Genomic DNA, 18,454 nt, shown 5'->3' on the forward strand with positions numbered 1-18,454 from the left:
TGGCAAGGGGGCAGAGGGTGAACTTTCCTCTTCTTGGATAGTGGTTCCCCTGATGGTACCGGCGCCACGGGAGGGGCTGTCGGCGCAAGAGGCATCCTGATCTGGATCTCCGAGAATAGGGTATGCAAAGCAGCGAGAATGCCCACTGAGCTCTCCAGGTGGCTGCTGGAATGGCTGTGGCGACCACAGAGAAGGCGTTTGCGGCCTAGACTGGTCCTCCAAGCCATCAACGCCTTGCTGCTCCTAGTCTGTCTCCTTGTAGTCCCCATCATCACCCTTGTCGGTATCCTTACTATAGGGCCTGCTCTCAATGCATCATTCCTCCTGAAAGGTCTTGAGGTTGATAAGCTCCTCCTCTGAGGAGCTATCCATGCCCTGGAGGGCTACCGGCCGCCACACCCCCCCCTCTCTGCAACCAAGGGAGGCTGTTCGGTGAAATGAAAGCCATCTACCCCAGCATCTTTTCGATGGGCTGAAAAGAGGACTCCCTCCTGGCAGGCAGGGATACCCTTGCCTTTGGGGCCGTGCCCTACGGATCCACTACGGAGGTCTTCACAAGGGACGCCACCACTCCGAAAATGGAAGGTTGGGCCTTCGTCAGATGTACCTGGGCCTTCAAGGCCTTGGACGAGCCTACGGCCTTCACCTTAGGTGGGGGAGGGTCTGAGCCCCGCTCCCCCTTCGCCTTCTCCAGATGGCCTGTCTGGGTCTTCAAGAGCTTTCCCGGATGGTCCAACTTCCTCTTCTTCGAAAATCCTGAGCGTTGGCTCGTGATCGAAGGCGCCGGAGACGCTGTACTCGCCCCTCCGCTGAGGAGCCCGTCGCAACGGCGCTCCCGGTGACAGTGGACTTGCGGTGCTTAGCCTTATGTTGGGCCTCTGCTGGAGGGGCAACCTCAAAGGTCTTAGAAGACCTTTGAACTTTCTTCTGGGCTGGGGAGGTAGGCTGCCGGTACTCAGCCAGAGCAGGGGCCTTGGTCTGCAGCTACTCATTGAGACGCCTGTGCCGATTGCTCAGCGTGCGGGGCACCATATCCTGACAAGACGCACAGTCATCCTCCACGTGCATCGGGTACGAGCGCAAGCAGTAGAGGCACAGGGAATGTCCGTAGTCCGAAAAGACGTTCCGTAGGGTGCAGCCGGGGCAAATCTTGAAAAGGGGAGCCTCCTCCTCCTCATCCGCCATGTCCACGCGGCGTAGGCCTTGAAGAAGCTTCTGGAATCCTCTAAGAAGCAACCTCGGCGGTCACCCTTGAGGGGCACAGAAGAATCTGAAATCTGGTCCCTGTTAATCAGAAGGTGGATCAACGGAGCGCAAGGCTAGATAGACCGAAAAATAGAATGAAACTTAGAAAAAAGCAAAACTCAGTCAAAGCACGAGAGCGAAGCACGAGGACTTGCAACGCTTGAACATGCAGTAAACATCTGAAGATGGCTGCCAGAGGAGGGGCTTAGGTAGAGGACAGTCATTGGCTGGGGCAGTATGACCCAGAGACCAGTGATGGTTGTTAGGAGAAACAGTTCAGAAGTGAAACTGAAACTGATTTTATCTTTACTGATGATTCCCAGCCTGACGAAGGGGAATATTCATGAGCATGTGAATCCATGCCAGACCCATGCTGGAGAATCAATGACTCACTGGTTTGTGGTAAGGAGTACTCACCAACCCCTCCTTGATTAGGGCCAATGGACCTCTATCTGGATGACCATAGCGGAGCTCAAAGGGGCTAAAGCCAACCCCTTCTTGAGAGACTTCTCTATAAGCAAATAGAAGGCATGGCAGTAGAAGGTACCACATTCTTCTAAGGGATTCCTCTAAAGCACCCATCATGCTCTTCATAGTTCTATTAAACCTCTCCACCAACCCATTGGTCTGGGGATGGTAGGCTGTTGAGAACTTGTAGGTCATTCCACAGTTTTTCCACATGTTTTGCATGTAGTGGGACATCTAATTGGTCCCCCTGTCTGAGTTCACCTCCTTAGGAAAACCTACCCTGGTAAAAAATACCAAGGAGGGCCTTCGCCTCTGCCTGAGCAGTAACAGTCCTCATAGGTATGGCTTCAGAATACCTGGTAGCATGGTCTACCATAACCAATATAATTTGTTAAGAAGGATTTCTGAACTCGGACCTGGTGGGCAGAGTTTCAGAAGGCCATTCTAGTTTCTTGGAACAGGGTAACCTCTGGACAAGCCAGACGAATCAAGGTAGCTTTGGCAGGCGGTCAAGACTAAGTCTCAGGAAGGGTGAGGGTGACTGAAAGACCTCAATGAGCACACAGAGCAAGGACACTTATAACACCTGTCTGGAGTAATTTGTATCAAAAATAGACACATTTATAACTAGGCCTTTGTAACAAAGAACATAGCAAAAGAATCACAGTAACACTAGGTAAACCAACACATCAGAAATATTATACATATATATGACAATGCATTACTTACCGTAAAAGCATTTCTGATGGTTGTATCTGCTTAGATTCACATGCTGTGCATAGGTCCGACATCCAGTGGTCACTGCGGAGTACTGCATTTTGTTTTTCGTAGTCGAAAAGGGGACGTCGACAAGGCGTGTCTGTAACACTATCCCTATAGTGACGTGCGTTGTACCCACAATCCCTCACGCGTCGAGGTCCCTCTGTTTGTATTTTTCTGCCCTGAGGGAGCCTTCTAGACGTGAGTGAGTACAGAAAAGAGAGATATAAAAGGAAGTCTATGTTCCTTCCATCCGAGCGGGGAGGAAGGGTGGGCGCATGTGAATCTAAGCAGATACAACCATCAGAAATGCTTTTACGGTAAGTAATGCATGTCTTCTGATGTTTGTTAATCTGCTTAGAATCACATGCTGTGCATAGACTAGCGAGCAGTACCCGGAGTTGGCGGTGGGTTATGAGAAGGAACAGTAGAGAAAAGATGTCTTAATACTGCCTGTCCCACCTGGGAGTCAGATCTTGAGTGTGCATCTAGACAGTAGTGTTTTGTAAAGGTGTGCACAGAACTCCAGGTAGCCGCTTTGCAGATGGACTCAAGGGGAACATTTGCAATGAATGCTATGGATGCCCCAGTGCCTCGAGTGGAATGTGCTCTTGGCTTGAAGGGTAGTTCTCTCTTAGCAAGAGCGTAACAGAGAGTGATGCATTGTACAATCCATCTAGATATAGTGGACTTAGAGACTGCATCTCCTTCTCTTCCTGCTGCCACCGAGACAAAGAACTGATTAGTCTTTCTCAGTGATCTGGTTCTTTCCATGTAGACTTTTTTCTCCCAAGTTGGAAGGGTTTTGAAAGAACGTTGGTAGTTCTATAGATTGGTTTACATGAAATTTAGAGATGAATTTTGGTGCAAACCTTGGGTGTGTGCGAAGAACCACCTTATCCTTGTGAACTGATACGAAGGGGTCTAATACAGAAAGAGCCTGTAGTTCACTTACTCTCCTAATGGAGGTGATAGCTATTAGGAAAGCAGTCTTAAGAGTGAGGTATTTAAGAGTTGCCTTGTGCATGGGTTCGAAAGGAGTGCCCATGAGTCTAGAAAGTACCACGTTTAAGTCCCATCCGGGAGCTGGGCTAGCTATTGGGGGGTGTATTCTCTTTACCCCTTCCATGAAGGCCTTTATAACTGGTATCTTCCACCACGGCACTTTAAGTTGGGAAGTGGTGTATGCAGAAAGTGCCGCTAGGTGGACTTTAATGGAATTAAACACTAGACCTGAATCCAGCAAATGGGTCAAGTACTGAATAATGTTAGTGGCAGAGCAGTCAACCGGGTTGATGTTCTTACTTCTACACCAGATGACAAATCTTTTCCACTTGCTAGAATAGCAGTGGCGAGTATTAGGTTTTCTGGCTTCCCTAAGGATGTCCATACATCTCTGAGGGAGATGTAAATGTCCAAATTCTATGATCTCAGGAGCAAGTTCATGGTCTGAGGGCATGGATGCAGTGTCCTGCCCTTGTCTTGTGACAGCATGTTGTACGGGCAAGGAAGTTTGATTGGGGGAGATAGGGACATCTCCATCAAGTGAGCGAACCATGGCTGCCGGGCCCACATTGGGGCCACTAGTATCATGGTCACCTGCTCTTGGTGCATCTTGTGCACCACCTTGTTGAGGAGGGGAGTCGGGGGAAAGGCGTAAACAAATTTCCCTGACCATTGAATCAACAGACCGTTCCCCTTGGACTGGTTCTGGGGGTACCTGGAGGCGTAACTTTGGCATTGTGAGTTCTCCAGGGTTGCGAACAGGTCTATTTCCGGGAAACCCCATTGCGTGAAGACATTTAAGACGATGTCTTCTTGCAATTGCCATTCGTACTCTTTGGGTAGGGGGAAGTCTCTGCTGAGTTTGTCTGCTAGCAGATTGAGTTCCCCTGGTACATGTTGTGATAGTAGGAACATGTTGTGTTTGAGAGCCCACTTCCATATATTCTGGGACAGCTTGGACAGTCCTGGAGAGTGAGTGCCCCCTTGCTTGGAGATAGTACATGGCTGTGGTGCTGTCTGTGAGGACCATCACTGTCTTTCCTTGTAAGTGTTCCTGAAAGGCTTTCAGTGCTTTGAACACTGCTAATAGTTCCAGCAGGTTTATATGTTTGGAAGCTAAGCTCGGAGTCCACACTCCGTGAGCAGTCTGATGGGATAGGTGAGCCCCCCATCCTGTAAGGGATGCGGCTGTGGTTAGAGTGGCTTCCACTGCGGGTGTGGCAAAAGTTTTCCCTAATAACAGGTTTTCCTTTGTCCACCACCGTAGCGAGAGAACCAAGGCCTGCGAGACCACCACTAGGTCGTCCCATTGTCCGCTGGCCTGACACCACTGGCTGTAGAGCCACTCTTGCATTGGGCGCATGCGCAGGTGCGCGTGAGGTACCAAATAAATACATGACGCCATCATCCCTAGCAAACGCATTGCTTTGCGTACCGTCACCTCTCGACCTGCCACATAATGGGGGATCTGAAACAGCATGTTTTGGACCCTCTCGTTGGAGGGGAAGACGAGGCCGTCCTTTGTTCGAATTAGAGCCCCTAGGAATTGTTTGATTTGGCTGGGGTCTAAGCTGGACTTCCTTTCGTTGATGGAGAAGCCCAGTCGGGACAAAAGGTCTACGGTCTTTTGGGTATTGGAGAAGCATGTTTCGTAAGAATCCCCTGTTATGAGCCAGTCGTCGAGGTACGGGTAAACCGGGATGGATAATCTGCACAGGTGGGCCGCTGCCACTGCCAGTACTTTCGTAAATACCCTTGGTGCAGATGCTATCCCGAAGGGTAGTACTCTGAAGTGGTAGTGTTTGTTCCCTATCTTGAACCTGAGGTATTTTCGTCTAGAAGGCTCCCTCAGGGCAGAAAAATACAAACAGAGGGACCTCGACGCGTGAGGGATTGTGGGTACAACGCACGTCACTATAGGGATAGTGTTACAGACACGCCTTGTCGACGTCCCCTTTTCGACTACGAAAAACAAAATGCAATACTCCGCAGTGACCACTGGATGTCGGCCCCCGACGGGTGATGCATGGGAGGGGACCCGAATCTTTGGGTCATTTGTTGGTATTGGGCGTGGGGCCTTTTGGACTGGAGCCGCGCCCTCTTCCTTTGCCACGACGTTGGCCTCTTTGACTGAACTGGGTGCTTTGGTTAGAGGGCCAGTTGGTAGCAGAGTAAAATTGTTGTTGGCTTTGCTGCTGGCGTTGGCCACGAAAGGAGCGTCTATTGCCATAGCTGCGTCTGTTAGGTGGCCTAGAAATTTGGTCAAGAGTTTTGATGGTATCAAACTCCTTCTTCGCATGTTCTAGGGCCTCATCAACTGCTTTCCCAAACAGATGTGTTTGCTCTATGGGCTTATTTATTAGGGAAGCCTGGGTTTCTGGCTTAAATCCCGAATTGCGCAGCCAGACATGGCGTTTGAGAAGTATTCCCTGAACCAGGGAACGTCCAGCTGTCTCTGCGGCATCCAGGGAGTTCTTTACGATGCCCTGGTTTACAAGAGTTCCCTCTGATATAGTAGCCAACAGGCGTGAACGCAGGGGTTCTGGTGCGTCCTCTGCTTCGCTGCGCAGTTTGCTCCACTGTGCATCTGCGTAGCTAGCTAATAGGGAATTGTTATTCGCAATCCTAGTTGAGAAGGCGGCAGAGGTTGTGATTCTCTCCCCAAGTGCATAGAGCTTCTTGCCCTCTTTGTCAGGTGGTGCCTCACTAGTAGATAGTGGTACCCCCGCTCTCTTCCTTGCGTTAGTAACTACCAGAGAGTCCGGAATAGAATGTCCCCTGATGTACAAAGGGTCAGACGACGAAGGGCTGAAGAGCTTTTCTATCCGAGGATTGACCCCTCTGACTAAGGCCGGATTGGAAAGGGAAGGAGTTATTCTTCTCTTTATAGAAGCCAGGAGCGGAATGGACTGACTGACTGGGGCTTTTTCTTTAATAACTTTTTCTACAAAGTCTATGTCCGGAAGAGTCTCCCCTGTGTCTATTTCAAAATGCGCTGCTGCCTTGCGCAATAGTGCATTAAGTGAGGGCTGGTCATCTATGGGGGAGGTGTTGCCAATAGGTGAGTCCTTGGGAGGAGAAGGGTGAAAGACATCAGGGTCTGAGTGCACTGATGGGGATTGCCAAGGCTGCACTGATGGGGAGTGCCAGGGCTGTGAGGTAGCTGTATCTTCCTCAAAAGCTCCTGTGCTAGTGTAAGGGTCTTCCTCAAACCTCTCCTCCTCATGTTCTTCCTCTCCACCTAAACACTCCTCATCTTCCTGGAGGTATTGCTCCTCTTCAGTGAGGTCATATGCATCTGTAGAAGGGGGAAACAGCCTAGGAATCTTGACCCTAGGGTCATCCTGGGTCCATTCTCTTGGTCTTTTGGGTGTGGGTGGGTTTTGCCTACCCAAAAACCTCTCCATCTTTTCCATACAAGAATGGAGTCTTTCCATGGTCTCATGGGGAACCCCTGAATAGTCTAGAGGGGGGAAATCAGTGTTGTCACCTTCAAAACGCTTCGAACGCTCCCACAACGTCGACGAAAGGTTTCCGTCGCCCTCAGAAAAGCCCTCCGGTAGTTCAGAAGTGCCTTTAGATGAATGGGGCAGTTCCTGGCTACTTTTGTGCTTTTTCGGCGTTTCTATTTCCTTGGGTGCGGTATTCGACGTCTGTTTCGTCGTCCGCTTGCGTTTGTCCTCGGAAACAATTCTCGCCAGGCTCTCGACGACGAGTTCGTCGGTAGAGGGTTCTGGAGTCGGCGTTGTCTGCGTTACGCGCTGTTTCTCGACGGCCGCTCTATGGAGCGTTACGTCGGGTGTCTGAGGTAGCGCCCGTGTTAGATGAAAGCCCAATCGCTGGTCACGGCTGCGTTTGCAGGTGGGGCTTAAGACCCTTACGGTCCAAGGTCGACGCCGGAGTGCCCTGCGTCCCCTTAGACGCTGGTGGATCCTTCGTCCTCGACGAAGAAGAGCCGTGGGTTGTGTGCTTAGGCCTATGGGGTCTGTGTGCGTCCTTGTCGCCGGGGTGTTCATCCCCATAAGCAGGGCGTGAGCCGAGCCCGTCGGGGCCGGGGACGGACGTCGAGGAGCGCGAGCGCTCCTTCTGGGGGTTAAACACTTCTGTAACGGACGTCGAGTTATCACCCTCCTCGTCACTTTCTGTAACAGCGGCGGCGGGTGAGGAAACTGACTTCGACATAGCGTAGTCCGCCCACCTCTTAACTTTCCGTTCTTTAAGGGTTCTTGGTTTTAAGAGCTTACAGGCCGCGCAGCTGTCCTCTTTATGATCGAGGGGCAAGCAACGATTACAGAGCCTGTGTTTGTCCTTCCAAGTGCATTTGCCCCTACAGCGTGGGCAAAACTTAAAAGGTGTCCTCTCCATAGCTGAGGCAATAAAAACTGGTGATAACCCCAAGGGAAAGATAGGGGAGAAAGAAAGACATTCTCGACGAGAAGAGAAAAGTTCGAACCCCCACTCTCCCTACTGTATGTTGGCCGGCGAGGCCTGGCCACGTGTTCGGCAGCGCCGAAGGATCTCCTCCGTCTCTTCCTCTCCGTCGAAAACTTGCTCGGCGGAGAAACAGCTTCACAGCTAACGTCGAGGGGAGGGATCTTTTAACAGTAAGTATATATTAAGGACCGAGGTCCGTAGTACTTGTTTAGCAAGGTCTCTCTAGGAGCTCCGCGTAAGGCGACCATAAGCTGGGTGGAAAAAAACAATCTGAGGGACCTCGACGCGTGAGGGATTGTGGGTACAACGCAGGTCACTATAGGGATAGTGTTACAGACACGCCTTGTCGACGTCCCCTTTTTGACTACGAAAAACAAAATGCAATACTCCGCAGTGACCACTGGATGTCGGACCTATGCACAGCATGTGATTCTAAGCAGATTAACAAACATCAGAAATATACATACATACACACAAGACCAGTAGGGCCCAAAGGGTTAATCTGCACGAAGTACGTTGACAACCTAGAGGGGAAGGAAGACGGGCAGTGCAGATAATCTTTAGGCCCAGTTCCACATCAATAATACACCTAACTAAGAGGCAGTCCAAGCCCTACGAAGAGAGGAGCCTTGTGCTCAATAGTATATGCAATGCTAGTGCACACGCTTTTGCCAATGGGCAGAATAGGGTCTCTTCAAGGGTCTCTAGCAGCTCAGGAAGGTGGATGAGGCGATGCAGAACAAGTTCCCACTATTCAAGAAGGACCCCTACTTGAAGGCAGAGGCAGTTCGAGAGTGCAGGATGGAGTCGATATTTCGCAATAGCAGTGGAAAGGAGATGGACCCTCAGGGGCCACTTGCGTAAAAATGGGCTCTTGCGCTAGGGGCCACTGGTTGGGGTATGGAGTACTCAACGGTCCCCAAAGCAAACAGACCTAAACTTCACCAGTTCAGTCCACTTCGCTGGCAGGTTCGAATGCGGCAAAAAGGACGTCTCGGCACCTTTCAGTTTCTGAGATACAGAGATGATTCCCAAACGGGACATTGGCAATTTCTCTGCTCTGGGTGGTAACCACATTTACTCCGGTCCTGGTGCACTCGTCTCACTTCAGACCTGGGAACGCCAGAGCAAAGCAACTGTGTAAACTGGTCAGTCCACTGGTTGGCCCAGGGACACTTCCGAGAAAGCTTACGTACAGGGTTTGATGAAGGTGCCGAGAATAGTTGGTCCCACTATTCCAATGGGTCGAAGAGTCTTCGCAGACCTTCTAGGATGACCAGATGCAGAGGGATCCCACGGGACGACAGCAGGCTCAGGGTGCCAAACCTTCCAGCGGGTCACCAGCGGTTCCTCGACTCAGCTCTGTGTTGCAGAATACTTGGATCCTATCCCTTGTTTGGTGTGAACTCAGGAGATCGACATGGTAGTGGTGTTTGCAGCCTCCTCTTATCCAAAGTTCCCTTCGCGCCAAAATGGAGAGGACCCAATGGGAGATCTGCTCACAAACACTCCATACGTGGACCAATCACGGACCACAGTGGTCCCAGTCATTCATGGCACTCCAGACTCTCTGGCACCCATGATGTGCATTGGAATCAGACATTCCAGCCCACATCCTGGAGGCACACACACAAGGCATGCAGAAGCCTGCAAAAGCATTGGGATTTGCAGGAAAGTGCATGACCAAATAAGGACTGACCCAGGTCGACTCGACCTGGGTAAGGTGAAGGGGCAAGATGGCCAAAGGACAGGACAAAGAACCTTGTGGCATGGCCATTTTGGAGCCAGGTCACCTATTCGTGCCAAGCGTGGTTAACGCAGTTAACATGACAGGAAAGGGTTGAAAATAATGCGAAGAGACAGCTGCCACCAGTCCTGTCCATGACACATCCGCACAGTTCATAAACAGTCCAGCGAGAGCATCTAGGGCCTTTGGAAATGACTATATACTATAGACCCAAGTGTGCTGTATGGTAAAAATACATTGCATGCTTGTTACATGTTGCACAAAAGCTGCAACATGAGGAAAGGACTAAGGGAAACAAAGTCTCCCAGTACTGACTGCCTTAAGGGCATGTCAGTTTCCCCATAAAAAGTGAGCGAAAGCCCAGAGGAGTGCAGCTGAAGGCTGTGCTTCTCTGGCAAAGTCAGTCAATGGTGTCTAAACAGCAGCGCAAAGTTTGGGGGTTGACACATGGACGGAAAATTACATACAATTATGAAATCTTTCCTAACATAAATCGGTTGTCTGAAGATGTGGGAGGGTCTAAGGGACTAACAACGTCAACCCCCACCCTCTCAAAAGGAACTCCCACCACTGGGAGAGGCACCAAGGGTGCCACGTTCTTTGCTCCGCTCTGGCCAGATGTCTGAAATTCTGTAGAAGCTGTCACACTTATCTACATCAGACTCCATCTTGGGCCAGTAGAAATATATAGAAATCCTTTCCTTGGTCTTCGTAAAACTTAAGTGACCAGCTAAAGGAATCTCATGGGCTAACTGTAGAAACTGAGGTCTCACCTCCTGAGGCACTATAAGTCTTCAGCAGTCCCCTGGGGTAGACTCAATAGGCTCACTGTAAAGGAAGTCATCCTCCCAGTACAGCCTGTGCTTCCCTGGCTCTCGCCCATCCAGATGGGAAGCTGCCTGTTGGTGAAGACCATCAAGAGTAGGACACACTGACCGCTGAAGTCTGCCCTACAGGGGCCACCTTCTGCAAGCAAAGTATGCAGCTCAGGATGGTCTTTAGGATCAAGATCTCTAATAGGGGGAAGGGCTTCTTCCAGCTCCGTTTCATCAGTAGCTGGTTCACCATCCTCTGGTTGGTCCTCTCACTCAGCCTCAGCTGCTGGTGGGGTCAAAGGTGTGACTATGTGCTGTCCTCAGAGATGTCCCCGTTTTGTGCACAGGGGTGATAACTTTCTTCTTTCCTGAGACCTTGGGTTTCCCCCCTTTGTCTCTGCCCTTGTCCTGGAATCAGAAGGGTGTCCTTCTTGTGGACTGGCAGTTATAGGTACTTGTAACTTCCCATTGAGAGTCATTCTAAGTTTGCTCTCTGGCCAGTCTAGTCTGCTCCTATCTTTTACTGGTAGGCCTGGCAGTGCTGGGTACAACTCCTAGAGCTTGTAAGTCATTCCCAAAACAGGACTCTGAGGCACCTCATTTTGTACACTGACGGTTATTCTTGCAGTCATGTTGTTGCACTGGAAGAAAGCTGGTAGTATTGGAGCCATCTGCACAGGGCCTCCAGCAAGTTTAGTGGGGCATTTGGGTGCCTTAGCAACATCCTCCGGTTTTCATCCACCACTGTGATGGTTGCCCCCCAGTGTCTAATGGCAAGCTTTTCCTGGCCATTCACAAGTACACTGTCCTTGTAATATTCTTGTGTTATCTGGAATAGAGTCATACACATCTACATTCTGCTGTTCCCACTGACCCAGGGACACTAATGAAACACTGACTGAGACTTCAATGGGGTCTTAAGCCAATAGATGAAAGTTTCAACTTGCCATATGAACTCCTCCCTCAGGGATGAAGGCTAAGGAGGCAGTGTGGACCCCTGAAGGTTTATCCTTGTACCTGGGATACCCTTTCATATGGTCAGTCGACCCACAAGCATAACATTTTCCAAATGTTTTGACAAATGGGGGCTTCTGCTGACCTCCCTCTGGTTTAGCACCAGAGGTTTCACTAGACTGACCTGGTTTCCCAAATAGCTTATCCTTCTTAGGTTTGTGGGCCTCTTTTGGATGGGAGGATTTAGAATTATCTTAGTCATCTTACTCATCTTACTTGTGCCGCTTCTCATCTTTTTTGTGAGTGGCCCCAGAATCCTTGTGAGTAACCCTGTTGGCAACCCACAAGTCAGCAGCTTATGCCAGCTTCTTGGGATCAATCTCTTGAGTCAGCCAAATGCAGTCTCAGCTCAGGAGAGCAGGTATCAAAAATAGATTCCAACAAAATTCTCTCTCATTCCTTCAAAGGAGTTCACTCTGTGACCCTTTACCCAACTACGTTTTTCAAACATTCACACACCCAGATAGCCCAAGGGGTACTATCAGTCTTTCTGAGGGTCCTAAACCTCTTAAGGTACTGGGAAGGAGTTTTCCCAAACATTGCTATCAGAGCCAGCTTCACATTCTCATACTCCAATCTTTCATAATCCCCCACCTACATTAGAGCATCAGTTGCAATTTGGGGGAGCCTAGACAAAAGCCAAGGAATCAACTGATTACCTGTGAGACCCCGAATCACATGATTGTATTTAAAAAGCACCAAACCAATCCAAAATATCAAGTTTTACATCCTACATACTCACTGCTTCTTTTGGGCAGGCGAGGCATCTTTGGAATGGAAGAACTAGAGGACTCTGGGTAGAAACATTTTCAAGGGACAATCTTTTCATTTCAAAAGCATGCCGCATTTCCAATTCCCTGAGTTGGATGTCCTTGTAACCTTTTAAATTCCAAGTCAAGTCTCATTTTCTCAAGAGACACATTCTGGACTCCGTGCTGGACCTTGTGGGGGTACCCGTGGATAAAGGTTGAGGCAAAAGGGCAGGCTGGGGCATAGAGGGGTTCCCTTGCAGTGACTCCTCTCCCTCCTCTGACGCTAAGAGTTCGACTCTGAATGATCATCCTCATTATCAATTTCCACACTTTCTGGGTTAGTAGGTGTGGCAGGCCTACTACCCAGACTTTGATTCAACAATCTTGTAATCAATTCATTTTTCTCTCCTTTAACAGGGAGATTCCTGATTTTACACATTTCCTTCAGTTGATCTGTTAAAATGATCAGGGCTTCCTGACTGAAGTTATTCATAGTTGGCATGTTACAATTGCTATTTTAGTGGAGCTTAGCCTTGTGAAGGGTTTAGTTGAACAAAAAAAACAAATACTTAGTGTAACAACACTACAATAGATCCTCACCGCCTGCCACCAGTATTAGACAAAATTTGGTGCAGTCCCCTTTGGGTGCACTACAACAACCTTCTCCTCCTGGCAATATGAACCCAACCTTTAGTATAAGTCTGTACTACAGAGGTTGTTAGTGTGGCTGAGCAGCCAGGCTCATCTCAAGAGGCGTCAATGTGAGCAGTTGGGTGGTTACACAGAGATTCACAATGACAAGTACCCAAATAAAAACTTACGCTCAATGGTTCTTGATTAAACAATTATTAATTTAACAGTAGGTTTGAATAAGCCTTCTTCAGAAGGGGCAATACATACGTAACACACATACACTTCAAAATACACTCTTGGTTTCTCTAAATCAGCAAATACCCATTGGGGATTGCACACAGACACTTCCTACACCATCGGGTGACTTAAATAGCTAGGACTTTGGGCATTAATATAGCACGGGTGCAATTAGAGTAATACTGAGATGAATGTCAAAGAAAAGGGTTATAGAATAAAACAAGAGATCAGAATTATTCTAAAGCAGGTAAGTACTTTTGAACACCCAATGCAAAGTTAGTTTACCTTTCCTCCTAGGAAGTGGTTAAGCACAAAGTCAGAGTTAAGAAGAGTCAGAGAGCCAGGCCAGCCAAAGTCAATTGGGCAAAAGTCTAGGTGAGCTGAAGCACTTCTTGCAGGTAAGTAAAAGTCTTGCACAATGTTTAAGAAGTCTTTGCAGAAAAAGCAGAATCAATGTAGGGCCACAAGCTGGGAGACTTGCGAGAGGTAGAAGATACAAAAAGGGAACAAGTTACTTGCCTGTAACGGTTGTTCTCCAGCATGGGTCTGGCATGGATTCACATGCTCATGAATATTCCCTGTCGTCAGGCCGGGAATCCTCGGTATAGAAAAAAATCAGTATCAGTTTCGTTTCTGATCTGTCTTTCCTAGTAGTAACCAATCACTGGTCTCTGGGTCATACTGACCACAGCCAATGACTGCCCTCTCCCTAAGCCCCGCCTCCGGCAGACATCCTCAGATTTGGTAGCACGTAAAGTGGCAGTATGACCAAGTGAAGAGCCACAGAGGGGTAGGCAGGAGGGTTCGCATGTGAATCCATGCCAGACCCATGCTGGAGAACAACAGTTACAGGTAAGTAACTTGTTCCTTCTCCAGCATGGGGTCTGGCATGGATTCACATGCTCATGAATAAGAGAATACATAGCAGTACACACATGCACAACCACGGGAGATGGCAACAGGCTCAACATTAAGCAATACAACAACTCAACATTAAGTAACTCTTACCTCCTCACCAGGCTCACCTTAGGCGAAGAGGTTGCGCAGCACTGCTTGGCTGACCCTGGAGTCCCGATCGACCAGTAGAATCTTGTAAAGGTGTGCGTCGACCTCCACGTCACAGCCCTGCAGATGTCCAGCAGGGGCACACCAGACAGGAACGCCATGGTAGCAGCGATCGCTCTGGTCGAATGGGCTCTGACGGCCGGGCAGCTGTCGGTTTGCCAACCGGTGACAGTGCATGATGCAGCCGGAGAGCCATCTGGAAATGGAAGTCTTCGAGAGAGCCTTCCCTTGATTCACAGTCCCAACGTTAACAAAGAGCTGTGACGTCTTCCGAAAACTCTTCGTGCGGTCCACGTAGAACTTCAGCGCTCTAGCTACATCCAGCGAGTGCAAAGTCCTCTCGGCCGGCGACGAAGGCGACGGGAAGAAAGCTGGCAACAGCAAGGGCTCGTTGAGGTGGAAGTCCGACGGCACCTTGGGAATAAAGGATGGGTGTGTCCTCAGCACCACCCCCTCGTGTCATGAAAAGTCAAGTATGAAGGCTTGCAAGATAGGGCCTGGATCTTTCCCACTCGTCGTGCCGAGGTGATGGCCACGAGGAAAGCTGTCTTCCATGACAGGAACTTCAAAGGCGCCGAATGCATAGGCTCGAATGGGGCCCCCCCATGAGCTTGGTCAGCACCACATTAAGTTCCCACACCGGGGCAGGAGCCTTCACCGGCGGGAATGATCGGAATAGTCCCTTCATGAATTCTTTCACCAGGCGATGAGACCGCAAGGACGCCTGACCCGTCGTCCTGGTATATCGGGAGATTGCAGTCAGATGTATTTTGATGGAGGCGTGAGCCAGTCCAGCTTTGGCCAGCGACAGTAGGTACGGCAGTACCTGAGGGGCTGTAATCCGCAGAGGGTTAATCTTCTGTGCACGGCACCAGACAGAGAACCTCTTCCATTTATGTCCGTAGCACTGGAGAGTTGAGGACGCCCTGGCCTTTGCAAGAACCTCTCTGCAGTCGGCCGGGATGTCGTACCCTCCAAACTCTAGTGCTGCAGGAGCCAGGCCTGCAAGTTCAACGACTCCGGGTTGTGGTGAAGAATGGCGCCTCCTTCTCTGGAGAGAAGGTCTGCGTCCGTCGGCAGCTTGACTGGTGGGAACGTTGACAAGTCCAGAAGGTCCGGGAACCAGATCTGTCTCGGCCTTGTCGGTGCGACGAGGATCATCCTGCACCGGGACCTCTTGAGCTGGTTGATGAGCCGGAGCAGCAACGGCAGCGGAGGGAACGCATAAAGAAATAGGCCGTCCCAGGGGAACGAGAAAGCATCGCCCATGCTCCTCGGCTGGGGGAACCTGCTGGCGAACCTCCGGCACTTGGAATTTATCGCCGTCGCGAAGAGATCGATTTGGGGTTCGCCCCATCGTTGGAAGAGTCGATCCACTTGATCCTGGCGTAGTTCCCACTCGTGGCACGAGCGCAGCTCCCTGCTGAGTGAGTCGGCGATCGTGTTTTTTATTCCTGCCAGATGAAGAGGCACCAGAAACATCCCTTGGGCGACGGCCCAATGCCACAGATCCTGGGCTTCCTTGGATAGGGCCGGGGACCTGGTTCCGCCCTGCTTCCGGATGTAGAACATCGTGGTGGTGTTGTCAGTGAAGATCCTCACCACCTTGCCCTTAAGGGACGGAAGAAAGGACCTGAGGGCCCAGAACACTGCGCAGAGCTCCAAGATGTTGATGTGGAGAGACTTCTCCTCCGGGAGCCAAAGGCCTCTCGCGTGAAGATCTCCGGAGTGTGCTCCCCAACCTTCCAGGGAGGCGTCCGTCGTCACCGTCACCTGGTGAGCTGGGGTCTGAAAGTTCGTGCCCGCCGACAGTTGAGCGGGTACCCCACCACCGGATCGCCTGACGGAACGTCTCTTTGAGAGGGATCCTGTCCTCAAAGCTGCCAGTCGACTGGATCCAGCGGGCATCGAGGAACTCCTGTAGGGGTCTCATCCGAAGCCTGCAAAGGCGCACCAGATAAATGCAGGAGGCCATCATCCCGAGGAGGGACTTGACAGAATTTACCCTGGCCACGTCCGTGGCCAGCAGATGCTGCACCTTGCCCAGAATGGTCCTGGTCCTTTCCTCCGACGGCGAGGCCTGCCGCGCCACTGTGTCGAGCTTGGCTCCCAGAAACAGGGCGACTTGCGACGGAACCAGGTGGGATTTTGGAAAGTTGATGGAGAATCCCAGGTCCGTGAGCAGCTGGACGGTCTTCGCAGTGTGCTCCACAGCGAGCTCCCTTGTCCTTGCCCGGATGAGCCAGCCGTCCAGGTAGGGGTAGACGTGGATCCCCTGTAGGCGCAGCCACGCCGCCACCTGTGCGAGGCACTTGGTGAACACCCTGGGTGCCGACTTCAATCCGAAAGGGAGGGTCTTGAACTGGTAGTGCCGCCCTTGGACCACGAACCTGAGGAACTTTCGGTGTCTTTTTAGAATGGGGATGTGGAAGTACGCATCCTCCAAATCCAACGACAGGAAATCGCCCTCCTCCAGCTGTCCCAGCACATGCTGGAGGGTGACCATACGGAACTTCTGTGCCTTGATGTACTTGTTCAGTCGTCGTAGGTCCAGGATGGGGCGCCATATCTAGGCTTCAGAGTGCTGCTATTGTATTAATTAGCACTGAAAAATTAGTTCATTTTAACATGGGCTTTTCAACTACTTTTTTCCATGCTTCACTCATTTAATGTAGTGTTAACATTTAATGCAATGTTTGAAAAAGCTTATGTTAATGTATTTATTCGAATAAACACTGACAAATAGATTTTAAAAAAGTAATCCATTAAAAACGTGTTAAACTGGGAGCCATTAATAGGATGCAACCAAGTTTTACTTTCAAATGAAACTCCATGAATGGACACACATGCAGTCTTGCAGGAATCTGTGACTTACTGTAGAATCCATTTGATTGTATCTTGCAATATCTTTATGCAAAGTTCTTAGCATTATCATAGCTACCATCCCAGACAAGAAGAGGACGATCACCAAGGAATTCATGATGCTATAAAAGAAATAAAAAATAAAAAAAAAGTTATTTTAATTGAATATGGTCTCATTTTAAACACTGCATCGAGCTCCTGATTTAGTGATTGCCAAGGGCATAAATGTCCAATAATCGCATGTGTGACTACTGCTACAAAGGTGAGAGACAATGCAAACTAACTGTTCCCCGATTTCCTCTACCCAAGTATTGCATGGACGCCAGTCTATCCCAATCGCAACAGAAGGACAGGGCCTGGAAGAGACAAACTTGGACCAATCGGACTTTACAACTTGTCTAGGTTTAATGGTAAACATGTTTTATTTATATTTCACCACAAGGGTGTGGGCAGTTGAGAATGTTCTGTCCTACCTTGAGTAAGGATGGATGGACGTAAGCCAACATCTGGTGGTTGATCGAGTGTATTACACACTTATGCGTTTTTGCTTGGGTGTCGACAGGGTCTTGTAAAAGCAAGAGTGTCTGCAATACCCACAATGCTCCCATCATTGAGGCCAGCCTCTGACTGCTTATTTTAGCTGGAATGTCGAGTGTATAAAAAAAAAAGGATAGCTTGTGAATTATACTATTTTTGGGGTGCAAAATTTGCCTTCACCACTAGTGATAATAGACCCTTGGAAAGTAAGAAGTAGTGTGCTGTCTGTAAGTATGTATAGAATTGAGGTAGCAAGTGACCGTTTATGGCTGGCTAGCTGCTTGCAACTTGAAATGTTAACTCCTGCTATAGTGTGTAAAATCCTTTAAAAATGAAGGCGCCTCAGTCTGCCAACATTGCAGGGGTATGTAGTATGTCTCTTACATGTAACTCCTGTTCTCCACCACTGGTATCTTTATAGATTCACATGCTGTGATGTTAGGCAAGATTGTATGAAGTAACCCTGTGGGAGACTACACCAGCCTTGTCCTCTTGGCAATAGGTAAGCCAAACCTTTGGTATAGGCCTAACTACACAAGTTGGTAGAGTGAGTGAGCAGCCAGGCTCATCTCAAGAGGGGTCAATGTGAGCTGTAGGGTTGTTACACAGATTCACAGTGACTTGTATTTAAACAACGCTTAGACTCAAGGTTTCTTGATCAAAATTATTATTTATTAATTTGTCCGTTTTAAAATAAGCCTTCTTTAGAAGGGAGCAATATGCAACACCTAAATACACTTCAAAAATACACTTTCAGTTCAGTAAGTAGATACCCTTTTGGGATGGCAGACAGACACTTCCTACACACTCATGTGACTTCAATTGCTAGGACACTGTGGACATTAATATATCACTTTTCACATTTAAAAGAAAGTTGTGGC

General features: G+C 49.4%; 1 protein-coding gene across 1 annotated transcript in view; it reads right to left on the minus strand.

Moving 5' to 3' along the window:
* TM9SF2 (transmembrane 9 superfamily member 2) overlaps positions 1–18,454 on the minus strand; it is a 993,889-nt gene that overhangs the window by 647,179 nt on the left and 328,256 nt on the right. The window contains exon 9 of the mRNA XM_069637011.1: positions 17,050–17,158. Within this exon, the coding sequence (XP_069493112.1) occupies positions 17,050–17,158 (109 nt within the window). The remainder of the gene's footprint in view (positions 1–17,049; positions 17,159–18,454) is intronic.

The sequence above is a fragment of the Ambystoma mexicanum genome, chromosome 7p (genome assembly GCF_040938575.1).
Source record: "Ambystoma mexicanum isolate Mex_15411 chromosome 7p, UKY_AmexF1_1, whole genome shotgun sequence".
NCBI classification, from domain to species: Eukaryota; Metazoa; Chordata; class Amphibia; order Caudata; family Ambystomatidae; genus Ambystoma; species Ambystoma mexicanum.